This window comes from Taudactylus pleione, unplaced genomic scaffold (assembly GCF_031769625.1).
Source record: "Taudactylus pleione unplaced genomic scaffold, aTauple2 ptg000146l, whole genome shotgun sequence".
NCBI classification, from domain to species: domain Eukaryota; kingdom Metazoa; phylum Chordata; class Amphibia; order Anura; family Myobatrachidae; genus Taudactylus; species Taudactylus pleione.
In genome coordinates, this window is record NW_028284548.1 from 2,967,829 (window position 1) to 2,994,248 (window position 26,420).

General features: G+C 39.8%; 1 protein-coding gene across 8 annotated transcripts in view; it reads left to right on the forward strand.

Moving 5' to 3' along the window:
- The first annotated feature begins 8,810 nt into the window (after window positions 1-8,810).
- NTNG1 (netrin G1) overlaps window positions 8,811-26,420 on the forward strand; it is a 381,653-nt gene continuing 364,043 nt past the window's right edge. For 7 of the 8 annotated variants that reach the window (XM_088474047.1, XM_088474042.1, XM_088474040.1 and 4 more), the window contains exons 1-2: window positions 8,811-9,606; window positions 25,337-26,068. In XM_088474047.1, coding sequence (XP_088330173.1) covers window positions 25,838-26,068 — 231 coding nt within the window. In that variant the 5' untranslated portion in view covers window positions 8,811-9,606; window positions 25,337-25,837. Of the gene's footprint in view, window positions 9,607-10,621; window positions 10,640-25,336; window positions 26,069-26,420 lie in introns of those variants that run through there. The other variant, XM_088474041.1, reaches the window with a different exon arrangement.

Genomic DNA, 26,420 nt, shown 5'->3' on the forward strand with positions numbered 1-26,420 from the left:
TTTAACAGTAATCAGGATTAGTCACTAGGGGGTAAATTTACTAAGAATCAAGTTTGGTCGAGTTTTGGTTTTTTTAATCTCGATTTGCATCGCCGAAACTCGGGCATGTTTTGTTTTTTGGTTTTGCAAATTTACTAAGAAGCGAGTTTAGGTGAAAGTCAGTTTTCCGATGGTGAAGCAAATCGAGATTTCTCTCCCGAGTTACAAGTGAAGATGATATTTCTCACCCGAGATTGCAGCGGTTTCTCTCACTGGAAATCTCGCCCAAGCTAGCAGCCTGCACATATCAGTGAGATATGTGTTGGCTGCTTATGTTGTAATTGTTAAGAAATTGTTTTTTTTTTAATTAAAAATTACGTGAGGCTCATTGGGTGGGACCCACGTGGAGTAGCCACTCATTGGCAAGTCCACGAGGGTCCCAGCCAATGAGTGGCCACTAGTGGAAGCTGCCGCTGATTGGCTGTCGGCCGGGAGACTGAAATCATTAGCAACACTGTTACAGTATGGTGATACATACTGTTACAGTGTCTCCGCCCACAGAATTGGATATCTGCGGAGAACGTCGCGGGACATAAGGGTGAGTGATGGCTTTTTCTTGCAGGTTTGTCCCTCGGATACTTTACGTTGACAAGTGGACGCGAACATCTGGCAGCAGGTAAGTCAGTGTATGTATGTATGTGTGTAATAAAACTTTTAATTCACGGTGTGTGTAGTGTTTTTTTACTCATTTCTTTACAGGTGAACTACAGGTCCAAGAAGGCCCTTAATGCCTCGCATGCTGGTACTTGTAGTTCTCCAAGTACCAGCATTCGGGGGAGGCTTGCTGGCACTTGTAGTTTGACTGTTAGGACAATGTTTATTTTTCTAGTTTTACCCAACACTGACACTATCAACCCGCCACCCAGCGCCCAGGGGTGGAGGGGACAGCCCCGGGCTATAAGCCTAGGCCAGGGGTGCCCTGGAGAGGGGTACCACTTGATTGGAGGGGTACTCAACTCCTCAGGGATCCCTGGCCTGGGCTGACTAGCGGTCAGGACTGATGCTGCGGCTGGGGGGCCCGGTGAAAGGGCTCCCCTGGCTGTGGCATCAGCCCCCCGCTGGAAAGGGTCCTGGGCTGGTTTGAAATATAGGGGTACCCTACGCAAAATTTTTGCCCCTATATTTCAAACCAGCCCTTACCCACCTGCCTGGTGCTGGTACCTAATTTACGGGGGTACCCTATTCATTTTGTACCCTGTAATTTTAGGGTCCAGGACAGGCTGCCTAGTCCGGGGCTGGTTAGTGTTTTTTTGGGGGGCCTCACGTAATTTTTTACAAAATAAAACCAAAAAAAACAGCATCTTTCTGCAAAACCCACTGGATCAGGAGGTGAGTGTTTAAAACTTAAATTTTCTGGCGAGTTTGCAGGAATCTCACCCGAGATTCTAATCTCGATTCTTGGTAAATTTGCGGACTGTATTTCTGACATGTTAAAAAGTACCGATGTTTGCTGATGCCGAGGTAAGGCGAAATTTAAAACTCGGGCGAGAAAACAGGTGCGAGAACCAAAAACCCGCCTGAGTTTGCCTTTAGTAAATTTGCGAGATGAAAAACATGCCTAAAAACAGGCGAGAATGCAATCTCGACCAAACTCGATTCTTAGTAAATTTACCCCTAGGCATCTAGCCGCCTAAACTGCCCCTGCGGAGATGTATTGCGGACAATGCCTGGGTATATGCTGCAAATCCTGCTTATGCATCTCATATTTCATAGTCTCCTGCTTATATCTAAAACAGCACTTGACAAGTTACTACTACAGTTACTACTACTTAGACTTTAAATCCCAAGGACAACCATGTACCGGTGATCACATATGGGCTGATACAGAGTTGAAGTTGATTTTACATTTAGATCTTTTTTTTTGGGGGGGGGGGTATAGGTAAAGTAACGTTGTACACAATTTAGTCACCTCATAGTTGGTTTGCTAGTTCCAGCGACCATCATCATCCGTTATTTGCGCCTGCCCTGAGCACTTAACATGGCTTTTCCAAACTTGTATGAGTGTTTACACACTCACTGTACTCAGCCTATGTAATAACATCCATTCCCACAACTCTAGTCATACGGATTTGTACATGCTCGATATGTGTAGGTCTGCAAGCGCACATTTGCGTGCATTTGCTTTCTGGCCACACAAGATGCAGTATGACAACCGGTGTAACACTCTCTCTGCATTATCTCCAGTGAGTTCACAGGTTAAAGCACTCCCTATCTGAGGAGGGATTAGGACGACATTAATATTTTATTTCCCTAACTCCTGATTATGCCATAATCCTGGCAGGAGGAATTAAAGTTTTAAAAATGTATCTTAGTTTTGTAGTAGATATGTGACCCCATTATATGTAAACTGAACACTGCTGGGCATCTATTATAAACAAAGTTGATGAAAAACACCTGTACACAAATGCAATATATTGTATGTTGCATGCTAATATATACTACTGGTTGCATCATTAGAAATTTACTTTTTTCATATTGACTTGCAATGATCTTACAATGCTGCAAATATGGCTAAAATTCCTATGAGTAAATGAAAGCAGTTACTGCTATAAATAGCCTTTTCCCAATATGTCTAACACAATTTACAAGTTCTGCATTCTTGTTGGGCACTATCAATATATTATCAATTTATTTGTTGTACAGATGTTAACATGCTTTTATCCTCAGATAAATGTTTGCCCATTGTGATAGCTAAGCTGGGTACACACTATATGATATATTGTGCAATCTTGGTACTTTTGACCAATCTGCATGACCATCGTATAGTGTGTACCCCCAGTCCATCGTTTTCACATGTTGGTCATTGCATCATCCAATTGGGATGATTCCACAGACGGCATGGAGTTGTTACATGAAGCATATAACGATATATCACATCGTCATATGATGGATCTTGTAGTGTGTACAGTGATGCGATATGTATTTACATCGCATCACTGTGATGCTGGGTTGCACCGTAGTTCAGGTATGTACTTAGCTCAAAACCTGTGTGTGAACCAAAGGTGTGTCCCTCTCCCACCAGGATGTTAACTAAAGGTGGGTATCCACTACTAGATATATAAATGAGAGCACGATTACGACATTGCAATCGTGGTCTCGTTTGTATATCTAGTGATGTGCCTAGACTGAACGTTCACTCGTTCAGTCTAGGCAGATCAAGACATGGACCTCTCTGCCGCTCTTGCTGACAAACAGTCACAGACTGATGATGATGCTGGAGACTCACAACATGTGAGTGTCCAGCGTCATCAGGCTGTGACTGTTTGTTTCCCTTCCCGTGTATTGCAGAGAGGTCCGGCGGCAGCAAGAGAACAGTAGGTGCTCTCTATTGCTCCCTGTACATGCTGAACCTGACGAGATCGTCAGGTTGACCAGAATGTATGGGCGATGATAGATGGCAAAAACGACCAGCGGCAGGCGCATCGCTGGTTGTTTTTATCATTTACATGCCCGATTTGTGGGCTATTTGCAGGCGATTGTTCGATAACTACATCGTTATCGTGCAATCGTCTATCAAAATCGCCTAGTGGATACCCCCCTTTAACCATTTTGTTTCATATCAAATAAGTCAGTCCTGCAAAAAAGTTTGTGTTGTGTGTACAAAGCCTTCTTGGTCTGTTGGCGGCATCTAACCATACTATAACAGTATCTACACTCTTGCTAAAACCCTGTATCTATGACTGGGACCAAGAGCCGGAATCTACATCAATGCCAATGATAAATATAGAATGCTATCACTCTTACAGAGGCTTTCCACTTTAAATATTAATTGTACTAAATCTCCTCCCTTTCCAATAATAAAACCTTGGTGGGACCCCTTTGTTTGCTGCATTTAGCAGGGTCCAAGGACTTGTGATTGATACATCTGGCATTCATTCTTCAGTTCTTGATATTAGAGATGATATATAGTAGTCCCAGCTACAAGTGAGTGCAGGAACCCTGCCAATTTTAGCAGAATTGGCACACACACACACCAAGGTACTATTATTGGAAAAGGAAGGGGAGTTAGTAAAATTCATATTTGAAAACCCCATCAATGACAGAATCACTATGTCCTTTGTGCGCACAATGAATTTCTGTGTAAGCATAAGCTGCCATGATTGAACTCTGTCTTCTATAACCTGCCACAAAACATCTGCTGGCTTGCCTTTCTGTTTATTGACATCAACCTTCCCTAAGGGGGATGAATTATCAATATTACTTTATCCCAGAGATTTTGATTGGAGATTCAGGCACAGCCCAGTTTGAATATCCCTGGTGGTTTCACAATGTAAATGATTGCAGTATTAAAAATAGAAGCAAAATATATGTGTCCCCCTTGAGTAGGCAGAATTCCACCTTTTAAAATAATAGAATCATAAGGTATGAGACAGATCACTGAATCCAATGCATCTTTAATTTGTTATCTGACTATATGAGAGTATTCTGCTGACTGACATATTCTTGACTTAGCAGTGCCTCCTTGTAGAATTGCATGGCTTCTGAAATGCACAACTCTACAATATCAATTCTCCAAACTGGTTTTCAGCTATATATTTTCCTCTCCTTATAAATGTTGCTATTTTCTCAGCTGAACAGCAGCCACAGAAAGAGTAATATGTATGCTTGTAATGCTGGGTACACATGGAACGATCATCAGCGATAATGATATTGCTGAATGATCTTCCTTTAAAATCCAGGTGTGCTGGATGAACGGTATTGTTCATCCACACACCTAAAAACCACCAACGACCCACGATGAATGATCTCAGATCCCTATGGAGAGATAACGATATCGTCCAAGTTGGCCTGCATGCATGGACAGAATTGAACTGGCCCACAGGGGTGCAGTATAAATCCCCAGTGGGCCCCACTACCTGAGTGTCCACCCCACTCTTCTAGGTGTTAGGTTCCAGACCTCAAGTCATACATTATTACTGTATTAGATGGTCAGTTACCTGGTGGAGTAGTACCACTGATCAACATGGGTGCTTGGCTCCTTTCTATAGAAACTACAAAAGATTTTCCTATTGGTTAGCCAAGCCTCTGGGTTGGCTGGCCACACCACTTAAGCATGGGCCCCTACCACTGCCTTCCCCCGGTGGGCCCTTCATGTCCCAGTCCGACACTGTGCATGGACAATGGTTGATATCGTTATCGTCCAGCAGGATTGCGCATCGTTGCTCGTTCGTTGCATACACACGGAGCGATATGAACGATATATCATTGAACAATATCGTTATCGTTCATATCGTTAAGATATATAGTTCCGTGTGTACGCACCTTAAAGCTGGGTACACACCATACGATGGTGTGACCCTGCAATGATGCGATGTAATGATACATCACGCACGCCGTACATATTGCATGATCCAATGTACGACGGTGCTCTGTGTCATTGACTGCTGCATGAAACAGCACAGCGTCGTTCATTGCAGTGTCCCATCTGCTGTGCAGAGAGCAGATGTGACAATTTGATGAATGACGGATCGGGCATACACACTATATGATGTATATGATATATCATTCAGATCCAACTTTACATATATCATAATGTTACTATATTAGCTGTAACCATCCTACTGTGATCTGCAGTGTCCCCTATGTTCACATATACAGTATATGCCATGTATTGTGAAAAGTGAGATCATTCAGACATATGTGGAGAAAAGATCATTTTCAGGGACAATTTGACCCTAGACAGAGGTGGCTGAGTATGTACATGTACAGGGCCACAGATATGTATTGTGCTTGCAGCATGAATACTCTTATAGTGCATACACACGGTCAGATTTGTCAGATCAATGAAATCGCTGGACGATTTTTTTATGACCGATGAACAATTTGAAGGATTTGACCAACGATCATGAACGATTTGCATTAATGATGAAGAATTAATGATATCTAGCAAATCTGACTGCAAACTCATCAGATTTCAGATATCGTTATCTGACATGCGGGCACGCGCATCGTTCGTCAATACATTCCCTACATGTCAAAGATATGAACGATTGAACGATTTTTCATATCTGAAACAAAATCTGACCGTGTGTTTGCACCATTAGAAATATATATTTGAAGGCTGCCAGTGAGCGAGGTGGAGGCTGGAAAGGCCTTGGCGAGTCAGAAGGAGTCAGATGGAGCCCACAGACATCCCACTGGACTATCCAGTCCTATCTAGAGTAAACTAGGTTTGAGATTAAAGTTTAGATTTGGAGCAGAAAATATGGGGCTCTTATCATTCTGTCTACAAAGAAATATATGTATTAATGTGGTATGCAATATAAATGCCAAATAGTATCACTTTAATCCCTATCAAATGTACCAAAAAGAAAACAAATAGCATTATTTCATTATTTTGCTCTGTGTTCTTATACTGTGCTGCTTGAGAAACCTGCTGCAGTATAGGTCCACCGCTGTCTTCTAGTTTACGTTAAAGGTGACAAAGCAGTGACACAGATTCCCAAGAGAGGAGGCAAGGGATAAATGGTTTCTATAAATGTAATTTGTTACCGCATAGGGTGTTGACAGGATACCTCTCCAAAGTAGTTCAACTGTGGTCTCCCTCACATTACCCCTGCCACACTTACATTTCATTCAACAATTCCTGTGAAGTCCCTTGTTCAGCTTCCAGTCCTGCGCTGCCTCACTCTCTCCCTCCCATTGTGCCTGCAGGACACAGATCTGTATAACAGATGATCTGCATGCTCTCCTAGTGCTGGTATGTGTTTCACTGCTGCAGAACGTCTCTGTGGTACTTAACAGGTTAAAAGAAGGAGGTTCATATTTCCCCAGAATGTGTTGTGTCCCCACATAATCTATGTACAATCTGTCTGCTTGTATGTACCGGTAAAGAAGTGAGCTGGGGTTATGTGATAAATAACACAGCTCACTCCATCCTAATGAATGTCTAATCTGTCTGATCAGAATTGACCTTACTTTCCTGTCTTAATATTATTATCATCATTTATTAACTGCCAACATAGTACTCAGTGTTGTACATTAGTGAAATTGTGATACAAACAAATAACACACAATGACTTGTAACAGAAGGTAAAGTTCATTTTAGTTTTAAATAATTGATAGTAAGAGAGCTGAACTGGGGGGGGGGGGGGGTAACATTAGGTTAAACTGTACAGACCGGATGTGTCTCAGAGCATGGTGCAGAGTTTATCAGAGGGAGAAAGTGGCTCGGTGTCTAGGTTACTATACAGAGCTAATGGCATAATGTTCCATATTTACCCCACAGTATAGGTTTATTGTACCCCGCTCCCTTGCTGCAGGGACAATAAAGAGAATCAGCCAAATAACTACAAGTGGTTGCTCCCATGGGTATTAGATGTTGGGACAATTATATAATTAAAAAGCTAGAAAGGAATATATAACCTCATTCATACAAGGGGTTAAATACTCAAATTAGCATATCTGTGAGTTAAAAAAAAGGTTTTGTTGTTATGAGATAGCTGGTTATTTGCAGTCTCTTCTCATCCACCCATTATGGAATGAGGGGGCAGTTTGGCAGGCTGCTGCCTGGATTTGTTGCACCACAAATAATTATAAATAACAATGTATGTAACAATGCTCACTTGCTTTAGTGTATGTATCCCTATGAGTGACTTCCAGGCGCTTTACTTGTTAAATAATTTTTATTCTTATGCAGTTTTTTAGTGGCATCTTACACATTGTTAGAGCCTGACCATTCATGATTCTGAGTGCTGTTAGGATTTAGAATACAGCAGGTTAAAGGGACAGCTCATTATTTTCCAGCTGTCTCTAATTATACAGGCATTCCAGATATAACCTGTTTTATTTGGAACAAAATGGTCGATTTCTGTGACACTCACTTGAAACTTATGAACCAATACAATATCCCCACTTACTTTCCAGCAGCTCACTCCCAGAACCTGCGCACATCGCACCCTATGAGAAACTGGCCATTTTGCACAATAAATTTGCTGAAAGTACAGGTCTCTCTATCTATCTTCTCAAGTGAGGAAAAATCTATTATTATTGATTTATGGCACAGATGAAAAAAACGTTTTTTAGGGGCTATCTCTTATACTTTCTCCAATTCTGTGCAGGAATGGAAATACTTATATTACGTACTATACTAAATATCCATGAATTTGCAAACTTCTTTTAAGTTAACAGGAGCATTGTATTGTATTTGCATGGCTGTATGTAATTTTACTTATGAGTAATTGCATATTGTTGTAATACACATGTGTAGTTTATATACAGTATTTCTATCTTAAATGCCACAATTATAAAATTACTTATTTTCTTTGCAGAAAATGCATTACATTTATAACATCAATATAATATAATATGTAGTTACATATATCCAACTCTCTCTCTCTCTCTCTCTCTCTCTCTCTCTCTCTCTCACACACACACTCTCACACTCTCTCACTCTCACTCTCTCTCTATTCATTTGCATGGAGGTACACTTGATTCATTGCGTCAGTACATACTTAAGTACACTGATATGCAGGTAACTGAAATAATTTAGTAGAAATGGGGTTAACATTTTGGATGAAGTGACTCCCATCTGTAAATCTGGGATTTGCTACAGTTCTCTGCTAGCAATCAGAACACTTTTCCATTCACAAACAAAATACCCTCTATAACAGCTGGGATTCTACCCCAGGGAGCACCACAGAGCTTGCAATCAATAATGCAGAGCTTGTCAAGAATAATCAGCTGAGGTCTTTAGGACCGCTCAGGAATCCTGATGTAGAGCTAGTATAAGGTTTGCAATCTCTTGTTTGCTGGCATTTGGAAATCTTCTCTCCAAACAGCAAGATACCTCTCTCCTCCTCCTTCTGTGTGCCAGCTGCACCCCCAACTCTGTCCTGCTCCCCTCCTGCTGCTGTGTATGCTCAGGGTAAGCCTCTCCCACCCCACCCAGAGAAGAGAGATCCCTGGCACATCTTATTGAAGCATGTGTTTCCTTTCCTACACCTCAGAGCTATGTGTTTTGCAGTAACTTGGAGGGACAGACTGGTCACTACAAGGACAGCGAGGTCCCCACCCATCATGCCAATGCTAATTGAGAGTGATTGATGCTGCCTCTCAATCCCTTTCCACAAATCTCCATTCTAAATACAATGAGAAGAGTGGCTTGTGTGCATTTCAGCACTCTGGACCAACAGCATCTCCCCACACTGCACATCTGGAGGCCAAGAGTGGAGGGACCTCACAGAACATCTGGGGGCCACTTCCAGGAAAGCAACTCCTGATTGTACCTGTGATGCTTTTGTTTTGTTCCTTTCTTGTTTATTTACAGGATCTAAAAGGATAATATGCACTTTACTTCCCAGAAACTCCTCGCACATACCAAGCACACAGGGGGTCCCTTCTCCATCTGAAGAGCTTTGGGTTTGGTTAGGGACATGGATGATCGGAGGTGATGATCTGCTCTCCTCCTGAACTCTTGGGTGCAGCTTCCAGATAGAACAGGGGCTCATTCTCCTAAAAAGACAACCTGGATAAAACACTTCTGTTGGCTAATGAGTGCCAATAAAAGGATTATAACTCCTCACACAGGGACTTCTCTCTAATTAGGACACAGAAAACCTTCCCTCAGTAAGTACATACTTTCCTGAATGTCGTTTCTCTCATTTGCATTTCTTTTATTGCTGAAATGTTCCTAGCAGAAGCTGCAAGCGGAGATTCAGGTGAACTCCCTTAGGGGCTGAGGAGAGATGAGGGGGAAGAAGGTTCTTTCTTAATTGTTCCTTATTTTTTGTCAAGATACGCTTTGATGATGTCACTCTTTGAACAGGTCCCTGTATCTTTGCTGTGTGTCTTGCTGTTATGTGCACGATACAGCCTTTGAAAGCACTTCCTTCTGATGTCTGTTATCAGCATGAGATGTGTGTAAGTGACTATACTGTAGCTCACCCTCTATTGCTCATACATATATATGAGCTTCAGCCACGGCAGCCCTAAATACATATACATTGGTCATCATATACCTATATAGTGACATTTTATATTATGTATAAGAAAGCTAATGATATTTTCATTAACGTGCAAAAAAAGTGATATCTCAGCCAGCTACATGCAATTGTTTTGTGTCAATGCTGTAATTCTATAAAATACATAATACAATGTACCAAAAAATAGAAGCTGTCTTTAAAAATTAGAAGTATAGGCTAACAACTGAGATAATGGGACGTCTCTATGACTTTACTACACCTGTGTTATCAGTGCTTACTGCTAGGATCAATCACTTCTTTACTGACCTCCGTAAGAGTCAATTGATGAAGCCTCTTAGATTAAAACACGCACACAAAAAACCCACACGAAATAAAATCACAGTATTCATCCATGACAGAGATCTATTTTCAATTCCCAACTTTAATATGATGCTGTTCTTCCACCTATCTCACAATGCTGATGCTCCACTTTTGCGAGTCACTGCGAGATAGATGAGTGACTGTCTGTAAAGAGCACTCTGACCATTAGCATCCAGAGAACATTAGCAGTCAAATTGGTCCCCAAAGGAAAGCGGCAGAGGGATGCAGCGCCCCCTGGTGGATACTTACAGGAAATATAGATTGAAACTACTGGTTGCAACGGGCAGTTTAAGGCAGCACGATCCTGCAAGGTGGTGGTGAGACAGCATAGGAGTGTTTTATTATTGTTGTTGTTTAAAGTGTAGTATTAGCTCTGCTTAGACTTTTCAATAAACACAGCACAATAGCAGAATGCAGGCAAAGACAGGAATTAACCCCTTCATTGCTAGCAAGCAGAAATTGATTTTCTATATTTGGTCCTGATATGTTGTGTGTAGTGTATTATCATGTACCAGATAGTAGGTGTGTATTTCAGGCAGAAATGCCATATTTAGGAAATGCCATGTGACCCCAATTACTGTTTATTGGTGTACACGATTAAAGTATCTGTATGTTAGTATTATATACACTGACACAACAAGTTTAGGAGAAACTGAGACAAGTTTTAATTATTTGGCATAAAAAAAAGATCTACAATCTTAGGGGATGTCCATAATGGTATGTAATATGGTATGTAATATGGAATGTAATATGGTATGTACGACACAGATAATCATGAATAATAATTAAATTATAAACTATATTTCATCATTATTTAAATTCTCAACATAGTACAGCCACTTTTAAAGGTTCTGATATATATATATATATATATATATATATATATATATATATATATACATAGTATACATATAACATCTAGCTTTACTAGTCAATTTGCACACAAAAAAGCCCCACACTACAACAGTCAAATTAATTTTGCATTCACATCTCACACTATAACCGAACACATGGAAATTAATGTGAAGCTGTAAACTTATGGGTGACACATCCTGTGAATATTTAGTAGTAGTGATCTCATTCCTGCAACAAGAAAACAGCCCAATTATCAGACTGTGCAACAGGATTGAGCTCTTATCCAGAACAGATAAACCCACTTGAGTGTGAGGATTTTCTTGCAAATACAACACTAGCTGTGAAATGCAGTAACACAGGGTATATTGCTGAACCAGTGTCCATCCTATGTAAAATTCCAAGGAAACCTATTTGCTAGCATAACACCTGGATTGTGTATTTTCCAGGCAAATGGTTTTTCTCAAGCTGAGGACTCATTGTGAAATTTCATATGCCCCTTCATTATAAAGGATGTCACATTCCCTCTGTGTTTTAAATGCTTATTACTAACTTTTTAGAGACAAAACTGTAGCATTTTTAATAGCTATTTTTTCAATTATACACATAGATGTAAATGTCATAATCTTTCATTGATTGTTAAACCTAAGCGACTGCGTTAAAGCAACATTTAATTTATTTTTGTTAAAACGCTTTATTTGGTACCTAGATTGAATTTACTTGGATACATAATTGTTATGTTTGAAATGTGCTTCCAAACCATGCAATTAAAAGCGCATATAAATCAAGGAAGTGCATTTGTGCAAATCTGTCATTGTGCCTTGATAGTTGATACATAGCATCTATGAAAAAGACAGTACAGCATATCCTGGTGCAGCTCTAATTCTCAATTACTCCTCTAATGCAGTGTATTCACTAAATTACATTTTATAAGCAGTAAAAAACAACTCTGTACATTTAAAGGTAACTTTTTAAACAAATGTGAATGGGCAGTAGTTTGCTGGGGACTGTTGCCAGTGTAATTTTTTCTATAATAATGCAACTTTTCACCTGGACAGAGTCATCAAAAATGTGTCCATGAGGCATAAAAAAATAGTATGATTGTTTCTTGCTGCAATATCACAGATATAGACAAAGAATGGAGGTAGATCGGTCAGTAAGAGGGGGTTAGACTTCTGCTGTTGCTGTCATTCTGATTAGCGATCAGCCAGCAGTTCAGAAGACATACATATAACATGTAAAGCCTAGATCTTTTTGAAATAAAATGTCCATAACCTTTTCCAAAATGTTTGTTGTAGCACATATAAATAGAACATGAATACCAGTATTATGACTTAAATCACCTATTAGAGAAAAGTGGAGATGTCAAGGATATTTGTGCTTCCTTGTGAGAAAGAAAATGAGGTCAAGAATCTCTTAAATCTTTGTTCTGTTATTATGACTCATTTCAGCTTTTTTACTCCGCAGAATGGAAAAATGGCCAAGAAATCCCACACACTCCTAATTTCACTTCATAGTCTGGATATCAATATAATATGAATCCTCTTATAATTGTCAGATAAAAATACAGTCCTACTAATTCTAAAATGTACATTACTAGCAGACAGCTAGCTCCAGTTATGATAATACTATGTGATAATACCATCATTTTATGAAAGCTTTTCTCATGGCCAACCTTAGATCCCTTAATTCCTCTTACCCCAGTCAAAGGTTTTAGGCATAAAATGCGTATATGTATGTTTTGTTCATACGGTATATTACACACATCTCCATTAAATATATACAATGATAATATTTCCATCAGATTTTTTTTCCTTTTAATTTTGCAATTACATTGTTGGATCAATTAGTTTAGGATATGGATTGTCATTACTAGCCATATCACCTACAGCAATCTTGCTGAATCTCAATAAAAAAGATGGACGTTGGCACGACACTAGGTTATTCAGACAGCCGATTTTCATGTATTGTGAAGGGGTCACATACTGTACGGTGCATCCCCGTATGTACATACAATGCACATAATCTTCATGCTCATATACCCTTGAAAAGTTATAGAATTTATACATCTACGATAATGCGTTTGTGTAATTTCAAAGGTTTTCTTGTCAATTTTAGCCACCAGATTGAATGTGGTAAATTTAGGAGTCCTAAAATCTGGTGACTGTCCGATTTTAGTATTTTTTATATGTGCCAGTAAGTATAACAAAAAAAAATAAAAAAATTCTAAAGTAAATAAACATTCACATTTGCAGTCAGTAAAGTAAAGGTTAATCAACTGTTGATTCCCAAGAGATGTTGATCCCATAAATATCTTTTATCACATTATTTTAGCATATACCGTGTACTTGTCTTTAAATTGTCAAACTTGACCAGCAGGGTAATGGTAATTGGGTCACAGGGGACATGTGTATATATTTTTAAAGATCAGTTCATTTATGTGCCACCTATTTCCATACATTTTTCAGTGTGCATACATGAATTGGTGTACTGTTACGTAGTCATTCTCATGTTCTATACTTTGGAGAATTTATCCTTGTGTTGATGAATAGGCCAATAAATTAACCTGTACTGTATCCCCAAGGTCACTTGATTTAAGAATATGTTTGAAGTGCAAATTATTACTGGTATATATTTCATGTATATTTTACAAACCCAACTGTATTATAATTTATTTTTAATGATTATTATATGAAAAGTGTGCTTCTTGGAAAAGCTGAGCCATGCATACATCTCATGATAAAACCCATTTTTCCCCTAACTCGTACGTGATTTTATTAGACTGAAATAATGCTAGGACTCTTGTAGAGGCTGGCATAAATCTGCAGGTGACTCCATCATCCTTCCTCTTTGTAATTTAGCAGTTCATTTCAGCCCAATATGAATTAAGGACTTTTCCACTAAATGAAAATATGGAATATTGATTGAGTTCTAGAATTAGTCCAGATAAGAAATAGAGTATATACTGACTGCTCATCTGCTTTCTATTACCCTGATCCTACTTCTAGTTAGCTGACCTATAGATCTCTCTTGGCAGTAACCAGGTCACTATTGCTAGTTTGTCTAATAATGACCATACTCTACATATCCCTATTTAATTCCATGAAATGTGCAGTATTGCTGCTATACTTGGAGAAGTCATTGAGATTTTACTCATAGGAAGAAAAAAAGGAGTGCTGTTACCAAGGGCCCGTGTGCACCGCACACCCTGCACCCATTATAAATACGCCCCTGGCTGTTACAATTATGTGCCAAGGACCTGTAACTCTTCACCCTTTTTTTTCCTTGGCATTTTATCATCCATGAGTCTGACACAGGTCTGCTTCAGGGGCAACTTTCTGTTCTGGTGGATACCATAGTTGTCTTCCCAGGACTGTTCAAATCCTTTTATTAATCTATTGTTTATTATTACTAAATAGCGTAGAGCCCGAATACATATTTTGTTTGATTTTGATCCTTTACTCACGTTTGACTAAGTAATTTGGCTCTGTGACTTAGTAGAAGGTATTTAGACCCTGGTGCAGATTTTATTTCTTTTGCACTGCTGTGATGTCGAGCATTTGGTATAAGGCAAATCACCTAAACTATTTGTATACACTACACATAACGTCATGATGTCCTTTATGTAACTTCTTATGCTGCTATCAACCCGCTTGAGTGCACTTTAAATGAACATATTGAATCTGTAATATCATCCATAATATCTCTTTATTAACCATTATTTATAACACAATCCACTGCCTAATAGTACATTATTTAACAATGACTTGTAACATTGCATTGACCCTTACTCTGTAACCTGTTACTTAATTCTAAGTTTACCCTCCTTAGATCTATACAAACGTATTTCTTGCATGTCTTCCAAAAAGTCATTCAGGCTCATACACCTGCCTTCTAATCATTTAACTCATCCTGCTATATAAACTGCTTCATCTTCTTGTGGTTGTACCATACAAACCTGCTGAATGGCTTGTGGCTGCTCCCAGTATACCTGGCTGCATGTAGAATGTCCAGCACTGATTGCTGCACATAACTGCACTCACTATTAAATCTCCTTTTAACACCTCATTGGCTTCATGAAGATATCCTATATGACCACATTTCCCCCATGTATATAATCCCTGCAGCTCTTACTGATATGGATGACATCTATCTGTCTTCCTCTTATACATCTGTTTATTTGAGTTGACTGACAATATACCTGAAGCCCCTCAATGAAATTAGCATGTGGGAAGAGGCCAGACAATGTTCCACTATTACATACTATCAGCACACTTCCATACATTCACGTTGATTATAAATGGAATTAAATAAAAATGTCTAATTTCTCTTTGGATATAGAGTATATTCAGTTATCTGTTTAGGTTCATATGTACCGTGTTCATGAAAATTAAACCTGCTGTTTAAGCTGAGGAGGTTTCAGATATGGGCTCATTATTATGAACTCTTTAGGGCTTAGACCATCTCTACAGCTAATATTCTGCATTTGAGTTTTCTAAGGCTCATATCCATGCACAAATTCCTCCCTTTCATATAGCCATAGCTTCTAATAATTTTCTATTTACATGCTGCATATTATTACTGGTAATGGATTCTGGTGCTCTATGACATATCACTGCGATGTCCCTGTAGCCCCCATTTTCCCAGAACACTCAGACGAGGCATACTATAGCTGTACTCTCACCCTGCACAATATTCACACCACACAAAAAAGCATGATAAATGCTCTAAAACACATCCGCTGTACATCGTCATTTTGTGATGCACCATTTTGCTCATCCTGGGGAAATGACTGGTAATAAAATGAATTACTGCATCGAGTACTGGCATTTTCCTTCATTATTATATGTACCTTGTGGATTGTGAAATCCTATAGCTTCAGTTTATTTACACAACTATGCTGCATAAAACCAATTCATCACATTAGCCATTCCCTAGCTTAATTGCGTTCTTTAACCTCTTTATCGCCAATTCTGTCATTTGTATAGTCTCGTTGTCACAAGTTGTTAATTTTTGGGGAGCTCCATTTTTTACCTACTGTATAAAGAGCATCCTTAACTATTTTAGCTAACTGGTATTCGCTACACTTAATAGGTTATCTTAAAGTGTTCTTGTTTTAGCTATTTATTAAAGCAAACAGTTAAATAGATGCCCCAGCCATTATTTGTGGGGATATTAATGCCTTCTAATAATTACTCTACTAATACTTGAATTATGTGGGCACAGATGAGTGTTTACACTGCCTCTGATAGCTCCAGATATAACATATTGATGTACTTTGCTTGTAAAATGACTGAAAACAGTTATTCTGAGCAAATTTTCTAGTGATTTTGCTAGGGACAATCAGTGCAAATTGCCAATTTCCGTTGGACTGGCGCCTGATTGAATTAATTTCTCCGTCTCACAGAAAACGAGCCTTTTAGCTAATTTAAGTTTCATTATTCTGTGCAGAGAATCTGTTTAGACTCTGAAGTGGGTGCAGTGGATGAGACCAATTTAAGTTTATTAATTGTGAGGCGGCTCAGATGTAATTTAGCATTTAATGCTTCTCCCTGCATATCTTGAAGGACTTACAATGGTCGCCATATTTAATCATTACACAAAAAGATTTTACGTCAGGTGTTTCACTAGTAAGTAATAAGTATGCATTTCATTTAACAAGTTTAGTTTTAGGGGCACACATGTTTAACATTGTTGAATTAACAAGGGAATAATTTCTGCAGTACAAGATAAAAACAGTATTTCTCAATTTCACAGTACATGATATAATTAGAAAATAAAATGTTGAAAAGGGTTATCAACTTTAAATGAAAACCTGTAAGCAGATTCCATATAGCACTGGTAGAGATGCAGCCACACATAATTCAGTGCATACCAGCAGCAGGTGACATTAAGTGTCAGTAGAACATTGATGCTGCCGCAGTAGGTGGGTCTGCTATTCTGGGCGGGTGAGCTCAACACCTAGTAGCTACATAAAGTGTTCTTCTAACTTTATAAGGATGTGACAGTAGTCATAGTAAATTATGTGGCTGCTGTGACGAACTGGAAAATATGACGGGCATGCAAATGAGAACAGCGTATTACATATTAGTCTAGTCACATCAAGTTTGTGCAACCTATGGTTCCCCAGCTGTCATGGAAGAACAAGTCCCAGCATGCTCTATCAGTGCTGATACTGTGTATGTGGATTTATGCTTCCACAAGGGCTAGAGAGCCACACCTATCATGGCTGAACAAGCCTTGTTGGTGCTAATGAGCCAGTGGTTGCTAGTTTATGGAAAGAAGCAATCAGCCTGGAGCACAGGTAGTATATGAAAGTCTCAGTGGACTATCATAGATACTGCTCTTATCAATTTTCCTATATTACTGCTAGTGGTAGAAGAGTGCATCACTGGGCACCATAGCAACATTTTGTAGGTACCCAGAGATGCCACTCTACCATCCTGGGTCCCCCAGTCCAGCAAATGCTCATATGTGGCCTCCACTCATCATAAAAAGTGCTGAGCAAAGGATTCAGGAATGGGCAGAGGTGCAGCATAGCTGGGGGGGGGGGTCCCCTCCGAACCTGGGCACTATAGCAGTTGCTGACTCAGCACTACCCATAGTATTGCCACTGATGGCTTCTGCCAATGAAAGCACAGGCCTGCAAAACATTATTTTGACTGCTTGAAAAATCCTTCACTGCATAGTAATGCTTATATAGCGTACTAACTAAACATGACACAAACACGTGTATTAATTCACAAATACGGTATTATAAAATATCTTTCAGTTACCACACACGACCAGTGAACATCATGTTACTTATAACAAATATATTATTCAGCACCCCAAGAAATATTATACTGTTTAATTTGCAGTCATTTCAACACATCTCCAATCTTTATCTGGTCTCCTTATAAACTGCATCTGTATATACCGTTCACAGTCACACTAGACAAAAATATTAACAATTTATTTTATTATATTCTAACAGTTTTCTGTATAGCGTCTACATATTACACAGCACTTTACAGAGCGTATTTCATAATTCAAATCAGTTTCTGCCACAGTGGAGCTTACAATTAATACTCCTTACCACATAAACAACATGGACATATTATAGGGACAAGTTATAGGGTTAATTTAATATATATATATATATATATATATATATATATATAGAACATACAAACCAATAATATTCATATTGATGGCATATTTTGTTGGGGTTAAATATTTAATTGGCCAAGTCAGCACCATTTTCGGATGTGTTTAAGTAGAAATGAAAGCACCATTTATTAGTGTGCTCTAGATAAATGGTGACCAGTAATCCACCAGTACACTGACAAGGCCTGTGACCCCAAGTATCTTATCTGTAATGCACTCTGGCCACTGCTGGTCTATTTCAGCCACACATCATTAAACAGAGGCCAAGTCCATGCCGCTCCAGCTGTCTGACATTTATAATACGTTAATAATATCTGTGTGATGCTAAAGGCAGATATTAAGCGTGTCAGGGTTTGTTGCAGAAATGGGAGCCCTTCAGCTGATCACTTATAATCAGGGGATTTCCTGGAAGTTGTTTTAAAAGTAGCGGAAGCTTTTTATTTTTACTTGTGCTGATAGGTACCTAATGGTTTTTGCTCGCTAGCTGACTGGCTCAGTAACAGTAGGCTCACATGAAGAACTTTAGACAAGCACAATTTTCCGATCTGGCCTGATCTTTTTACTCAATTAGGCTAAAGACTGGTCCTTGCTTATCAATATATTATTGTGTAGCCCCTGGGTATATTGCTTTGTGGAAACTGGAATCATACACTTGACTTTAAGTGAATAAGCTATAAATTAACACATTACACAAAGTATTGTATTAATCAGTCAAGCAAACAATCCAAGAGCATGTCTAATTATTGTGCATAGTAATTCATGTTTCCTCGCCTATTGTAATCTTGTGTGCATGTTTTTTGCTCAGTACCGCATGTTTGTAATGGCATAAATAAGCGCATCAAGATTTTTTTTTTGGTAGGGGGGGGGGGAATACACATTTTTACTCCTGCTGATGGTAAACGCCAGGTAGATGAAGGCATGAATGTAGGCCGACTGCAGTATTGAGCTCCCAAATGCAAAAACAATTTTGTGGTATCAGATGATATCTTTAGATGAATAACTAGAAATGCAGACTGCACAGTGTGAGGATAGCTAGTCTAGGTCAGCAGATGATGGAAGAGTCTTTGTGGGTGAATCTCCTCCAAACAACTGTTACATTGTTACAAATCTTCATATTTGCCAGAGATCGGAGGCCAATATTTTTCATGGGACATCTTTTGACTATGCAAGTGTACTTTATAAAAGGAATTGAAGTTATATACTGTACATATAAATACCACAGCAAAATACACATTAATCATACCCTGCTGCCATCCACATCATGCCTCTGCAATACCGTTTATCCCCATCAGGAACATTGGCGTCCAAAACTTTGGGGTTCCGAGTAGAACCTAGTCATGGCTTGGATCACTTTGGGTTTTCTGAGTAGGATCAAGTCCTGACTCAAGTCTTCTCGCCAAGTTCGGGACTCGTATCTAAATACCATGCCTTGCTTGTTTTGGATTGTATTTAAGTCCCTCCCTCATGATTTCAGGTGCTGTGAGGTGGTCAAAATTGCCTGGAAATTATTGTTATTGGTGTTAATATTACTGTAAGAAGTGGAACAAACACAGGTCTAAGGACCTCATTCAGACCCGCTAGCAAGCGCTATGCCGCGCAAGTGCGCAAGCCCCGTAGCGAGTGAGAAATTCACTGGCTCCGGGGCTCGCTACAAATGGGACGGCTGTCGATGTTGATCAACAGCTTGCCCCATTTTGTAGGCGGGGAGGGGGGTGGCTGGACAAACGGAAGCGTTCCCAAAGGAACGCCTGCCGTTTGTGGGTGGCCCTACTGACATCACGAGTGATGTCAGTAGTATGCTTCCTGCTCTATTTGAGCAGGAAGCTCACTGGGGCTTGCGGCAGACGAGACCCTACCACAAGGGTCTCATCGCAGGCCCGATGGTCACGATAATTGCGACCATTACCTGGCCGCTCGCAAAAGCTGTGGGTGGTCACCCACAGCTTAGTGAGCAGCCAGGAGGCCAGGTTAAAAAAAAAAAAAACGGCCGCCCTGATTAAGAGCATGCGCTCGCTTTTTGCGAGCGCCTCTGAATAAGGCCCTAAGTTACATGTCTTAGCTGTTTTTATATTTTTTTCAAGAAATCCAAAACCAAAACTGAATTAGATCACTCCAGTGTGGTTTTGCCAAAACCAAAACATGACGATGATTTAGAACCAATACCAAAACACGGGCGTTTGTGCATAACTCTAATTGTATCTGAATGCTTAGCATAAAATTACATTCAGTATTCCCCACTATCTCTATTTATAAAGAGCCATTTTCCAGTGTCTATACTTTCCTTGTGCTTGTCAGGTTGATCTAACAATGTACCTTTCCTGAGCTGCAGCACATGTGACATTATGCGGTATCAGATTCGCAGACACAGCACTGTAATGTAAGATGTACTGGTATCTGTGTACTCACTGTACCGCACAAGACAACATACATAGCTAAGATAAACACACAGCCCAAACAGCAGTATACACTATGCCTAGATAGCTGGCAAAAAAATTCAAACACTGAATAACCTTATAAATAGTGTATGTGGTTCAGTGGTAGTCAGGCCATGCATTGGCACAGCATTATTTCCCCCACCACCACCCTTCCTTCACACCTGCCATCACCCTCTGCGGCCTTGTGCATTTAAGCACAGTTGCAGAGCCTCCCAGCAGAAGGCTCTGCATAGACATCATGCCTGCTCAGACTCAGATCCCTTCATGGTGGCCGGAGTCAGCTGGTCCCAAAAAATGTAACCTTTCAGCAGACATCCATTAGGCACATAGCCCCATCCTCTCCTGCAGCCCTTGTACACAAATTGCTGCCCGCAACCCTCTCCCCACTGTTGCTACATAAAAAAGAATTAGCAGTTGTGATGCAGTGTGGGGTGGGGGGGTGAGGGGTTGCCCTGCTGTGCCGTCTCCAGCGGGTGGTGCCCCTAGGCACATGCCTTACGTGCCTAGTGGGAAATACGCCATTGCACTGTAGGTATTAGTAAGAGGGGACATTACTCTAGTCATGAGGCCGTATGCAGCTACCAGTATATTTACCTCTTAACTAAAACTAGGTAGAAATGAGTTATTATTGACCAACTAGTCCACATGGAAAGCAAATGACCATTAATCTTAATGAAAAGCCTCTTGGAGAATGACCAGCACAGGCCAGGGGGCTGATTCTAAGTCACACGCAGTATCGATGCCGCATGCAGTTGGCCAATGTTTTCATTACCAATTGCAGAGTGCATGCTTCATGATTGTTAGCGCTCAGAGATGCAGGACATTATCAGACGCATGTCTGTGGAATTCAGTGGGGTTACCGTTAGGTAACAGGTGGGTGGCTAAATGGATGCATGTGTGTCGCTGTAAGCGGCTGTGTCCAAAGAGGCACAACCGCTCACACAAGCGGCCATACTCGGACAGAAAAACTGCACCTGCTATAGGGCTGGTGCAAGTTTCGATGGTGCAGTGATGGTGTAGTGATGATGCAGTGATGGTGCAGTGATGATACAGTGATGGTGCAGTGATGGTGCAGTGATGGTGCAGTGATGGTGCAGTGATGGTGCAGTGATGATACAGTGATGGTGCAGTGATGATGCAGTGATGATGCAGTGATGGCGCAGTGATGGTGCAGTGATGGTGCAGTTATGGTGCAGTGATGATGCAGTGATGGTGCAGTGATGCTGCAGTGATGGTGCAGTGATGGTGCAGTGATGATACAGTGATGGTGCAATGATGGTGCAGTGATGGTGCAGTGATGGTGCAGTGATGACACAGTGATGGTGCAGTGATGCTGCAGTGATGATACAGTGATGGTGCAGTGATGGTACAGTGATGGTGCAGTGATGACACAGTGATGATACAGTGATGGTGCAGTGATGATACAGTGATGGTGCAGTGATGATACAGTGATGGTGAAGTGATGATACAGTGATGGTGCAGTGATGGCGCAACAGCGTCTAAAGACTCACCAAGACAAAACTGCACTGCTGCAAGATGCTACAACTGGGCGTCTAAATTAGTTGTCCGTGGCATTAGCATACAGATGCGACTGTGGAAAAAGACGCAGCAGTGGCCGCGTCTGTGTATGACTCTGAGTAAGCTCCGGTATATCCCTGATTAATGTAAAGTCACTCTATTAAAGTAGAAATCAAGATAAAACAATGTGTATATCAATATGTTGGCAGCTCAGAGATATAAAAATACTCCTTAAATGGTAAAGATATCTAGGGGCCTATTTATCAATTAATATTTGTGGGATATCCCCCCAAAATACTCCTATTTTCAGAGGGTACCTGCAAATATTAAGTGTCCCATGAATGTATGTATTTTTAATGGCAAAAGCAGCCCCCATAAGCTTTCTATAGGTGCTGCTACATTGCCGACTTTAAAAAAGCTTGGACCCAATAGCTTACACCATTGAAGCCTAAAGGCTACTTAGCGCACCATTTAGTGACAATGATGAGCAGACCGAGCATGCACAGTAGCGCTGCCAAATCCCATGGATTGTTCCTACAGGTGATCATTAATACATTTGGGAAAACATTGCAGCACCATAATGGCAGCAGTGTGCCCTGTGCCGTCCCCTAAACCTGTGACATCATGACATCACACCTGGGGGGGGCACCCGCTCTGGGAATTAGAGCACTACAGAGGACGATCCGGTCATCTCTGCAGGCTGCAGGGTGCCTGCCCGGAGTGTCTCTAATTTTTGTGGTGTCTCTGCAGCCACATGAAGGTGCCGTGGGGCAACGACGATGCCGCCCCCAGGGCCCTGCTGCTTGTGCAACAGCACACGTCGCACTCCCCCATTTACAGACCTGGAACAGTAATTTCATATTGCTGTGATAGGTATTTTTGTATGATGCCGCTAGCAAAACGAGCTCTGATGGACTTCTTTTGTTGTCCTGATGCAGTTTGTGAAATGAGATCACCTCTGTAATTACAACGTTGCTGGCTACACCCATCATTCACCACTATTGCAGCAATGGATAGGAATTATCTTCCGTCGAGTTCTCTCCAACACATAAGTGCACATTGGTCAAAAAGGTCCATCTTCCCATACATTACCATCTGTTTCTGTATTTCTAGTTTGTAAACATCATAATAAGCGTTCAAAAATAGCAGAAAATACTTTGTAATTGCTTTTTTATTCCAGTCCTCAAATCTAGCATATACTTGTATTTAAAACTATTGGAAGGGCTTCTGAATGTATCTCCTTCATAATAAACTAGAATTGCTGGGAAAATAGCTGAAATTGAATACTGGAGAACACTGTAACAGGTTAGAGTCAATCATTTTGCACATTTATACCTGTATGGCTCATGCCAGCAAAATGGTTTTATGAATGGAGTGGAATGGAAAATAATATGTGTATGCATGAAGTCGTTATTCAAAATAAGGTTTCCCATGGAAACACAATGTACAACATCTGCTTGCATTTCTATGTACCTGCTGCCAGTCTGGGTCAACCTGGAACTTCTACTGGCTCAAAAAACTTTGTTAAACATAAAGTATGCGAGGTAAGAACCCAGAAAATATGATAAAGAAATAAACCTCTAAAAAACGGTATAGAGATAGTATACCACGATGGGATGTAGTTAATATACCTACATCCCGCGGTTCACCTAACAACAGGAGTATATTATTCTCCTTACCTGATACAGGAATAGAGGTCTGTTGCAATAAGTTGCTTAGGTATTTTAGCATATAAAGGAAAAATTTGGAAAACAACATTTACCTAAATAAAATGCTTTATGGTGAAGTGACCAAAGGTTTCCAAAATTTGACACAACAAAACCACAATAGCACATTCTACATTATATTATTATTATTATTATTATTATTATTATTATTATTATTATTATACCCATTGTTTATTTGAGCTAATTGATTTTATTAATGATCTAGGCATATATTTTTGGTATCCATATTGAACAAGCATAAATAAGAGAGGAAAAAATGTAGTTTTCTGTTCTAAACTATACAACACAGAGAAGTTTTGCCGGTTTGGCTGTTTCCTAACGTTTGAATTATCTCAGCTTCTGTTTGGTCTTGGGCTGTCACAAACTGAATCAGTTTAGCAGAATTGAGAAACCATTGATTAAAGAGGCAATGGCAATGAGCTGGCACACAGCCATCCCAAGGCTTGCATGCGGCCCTCTAAGTTTCATCTGCGGCCCTCAGCTCCTTCCTGCTTATAGTGTTAGATTGGCTTTTTATAGATTGCAAGACTTGTTTAAAATGCTTGCTGATATATTATTACAGATAGATGTCTCTATATTTGATTAGCAGCGTTGTTTTGACTTATTGCTAAGCCTAATAGGGTAGAGGGCTGCAACTTGTGGCACCTGAAGTGTAATTGGCTGCTTTTCACTAGATTGCTTTAAATGGATCATATCATTTGGGAAAGGGCAGCAAGGAAAAGCCCTGCAATCTTATACATTAATTGTTGTAGTCTAAAGTAGAGATGTGCGGTTCGGTTTTACACGGATATACTCGGTATGTTCGGGTGTCAAAAACTGCATCATATTGGCTATCCGGCTGTCACATGTTTTGGATAGCCAATAAGAGAAATCCGAACAAGTCCGAACTTGCAATAATTTGGCGATAAGAACCGAATAAAACCTAACCTGCACATCTCTAGGCTAAAATAAACAAATGTATTGATAAAGTAGAGAATGTAGTTGTAATTATGACTATTTTGAAAGAGCTAATGCAATTAGAACATTTTGCATACTGACCAATAACTGTAATAGATGATAATAATAACAATAATAGATCTGTATTGTTTAAATAAAAACAAGTAACTGATGTTAGGGTCAGTAGGCTAGCAATATGATATGGTATTATATATCTATTTTTAAATCCATGACTCTTTTTTGAACATGGTTTAAACCGCAAAAACCTCTCAGTGAATGATTATCTGTCGTCCTTATTGATAAGATCCATCAAATGTCAGGCTGTGTGCTGTTACAGAAAAACATTGATTTTTCAGACAATAAACTCCAACCTGATTTTTTTTTCTCTGTTTCAAAGGTGGAAAAGCCAAAGGTAGAGGAAGATTGATTCATATCAAGCTCTAAGCTAATCTCATCTCAGCAACCGTCCCAACCTTGGAACAAAGGATGCTCTTTGGTTTATCATCTCGGCAATATAAAACTTCCCTGTTTTGTCAAATTCCTTTTTCTGAGAATCATCTCTGAATATCGAAACTCTCATACGTCAACATTTGTGAAAAATGTGGTAAATGTATGAGAGCCAAATAGTAACTTCTGTGATCATCAAAGTCCATGAACGTGTAAGTCCCACCTACTACCAGTGCAGAATTTTGCAGTTCCTTTTATTTCATGTCTGGTCTGACAAAATTAGGCCAATCACCTATAACCATTAAATAATAAAAGGTGGACAAAGAATGTTGGGTTTCCATCAATATCCTGGACATTACTGTAGAGATATATTTCCCAACTTTGAGCTGTAACAACCTAACGTTTTGGAATTTCTGCATTTGTCAAGTGAGGTCCTAACAAGCGTCTCGATATGTACCTGTCCATGGTGCTGAATCTCCACACCCTGTGGGTGGCAGTCTCCATAGCAATGCAGCATGGACACTATGATATGTGTAAGACACAAACAAAATCTGATGAAGGCATTGTGTGGGAATATATGGCTTGTCAACCAGAATCTAAAGACATGACACCATATCTGAGGGTAAAGTTGGATCCACCAAACAGTACCTGTGGAGACCCACCAGAACCCTTCTGTGCAATGGTAAGAGGCGCAAATGAAAGCAAAACAGATATAAAACCTAATGTAAATGGGATTATGAATGGATTTATTTTTAGTGTTTTTTTGAATTATGAGATCCTGTAAATTGTTATATACATGCATGCTAGTCCAAAAGAACAGAATACGATGCACTGATCAGGAGAGCTTCAACAACCAAATTGTGTCATAACTGATAATTTAGTAGAATGTATTTATGAAAAGATAAGGACAGTTTAGAAGGACTAGTGGAGTCTGTTACATATAATATGTGCACTGCAGCAACTTATTAAGATGTATTGTGTTGTGTCCAGAAGCAGCAGAAGTTCTCTCTATGAATAAATCATAGAGAGAACTT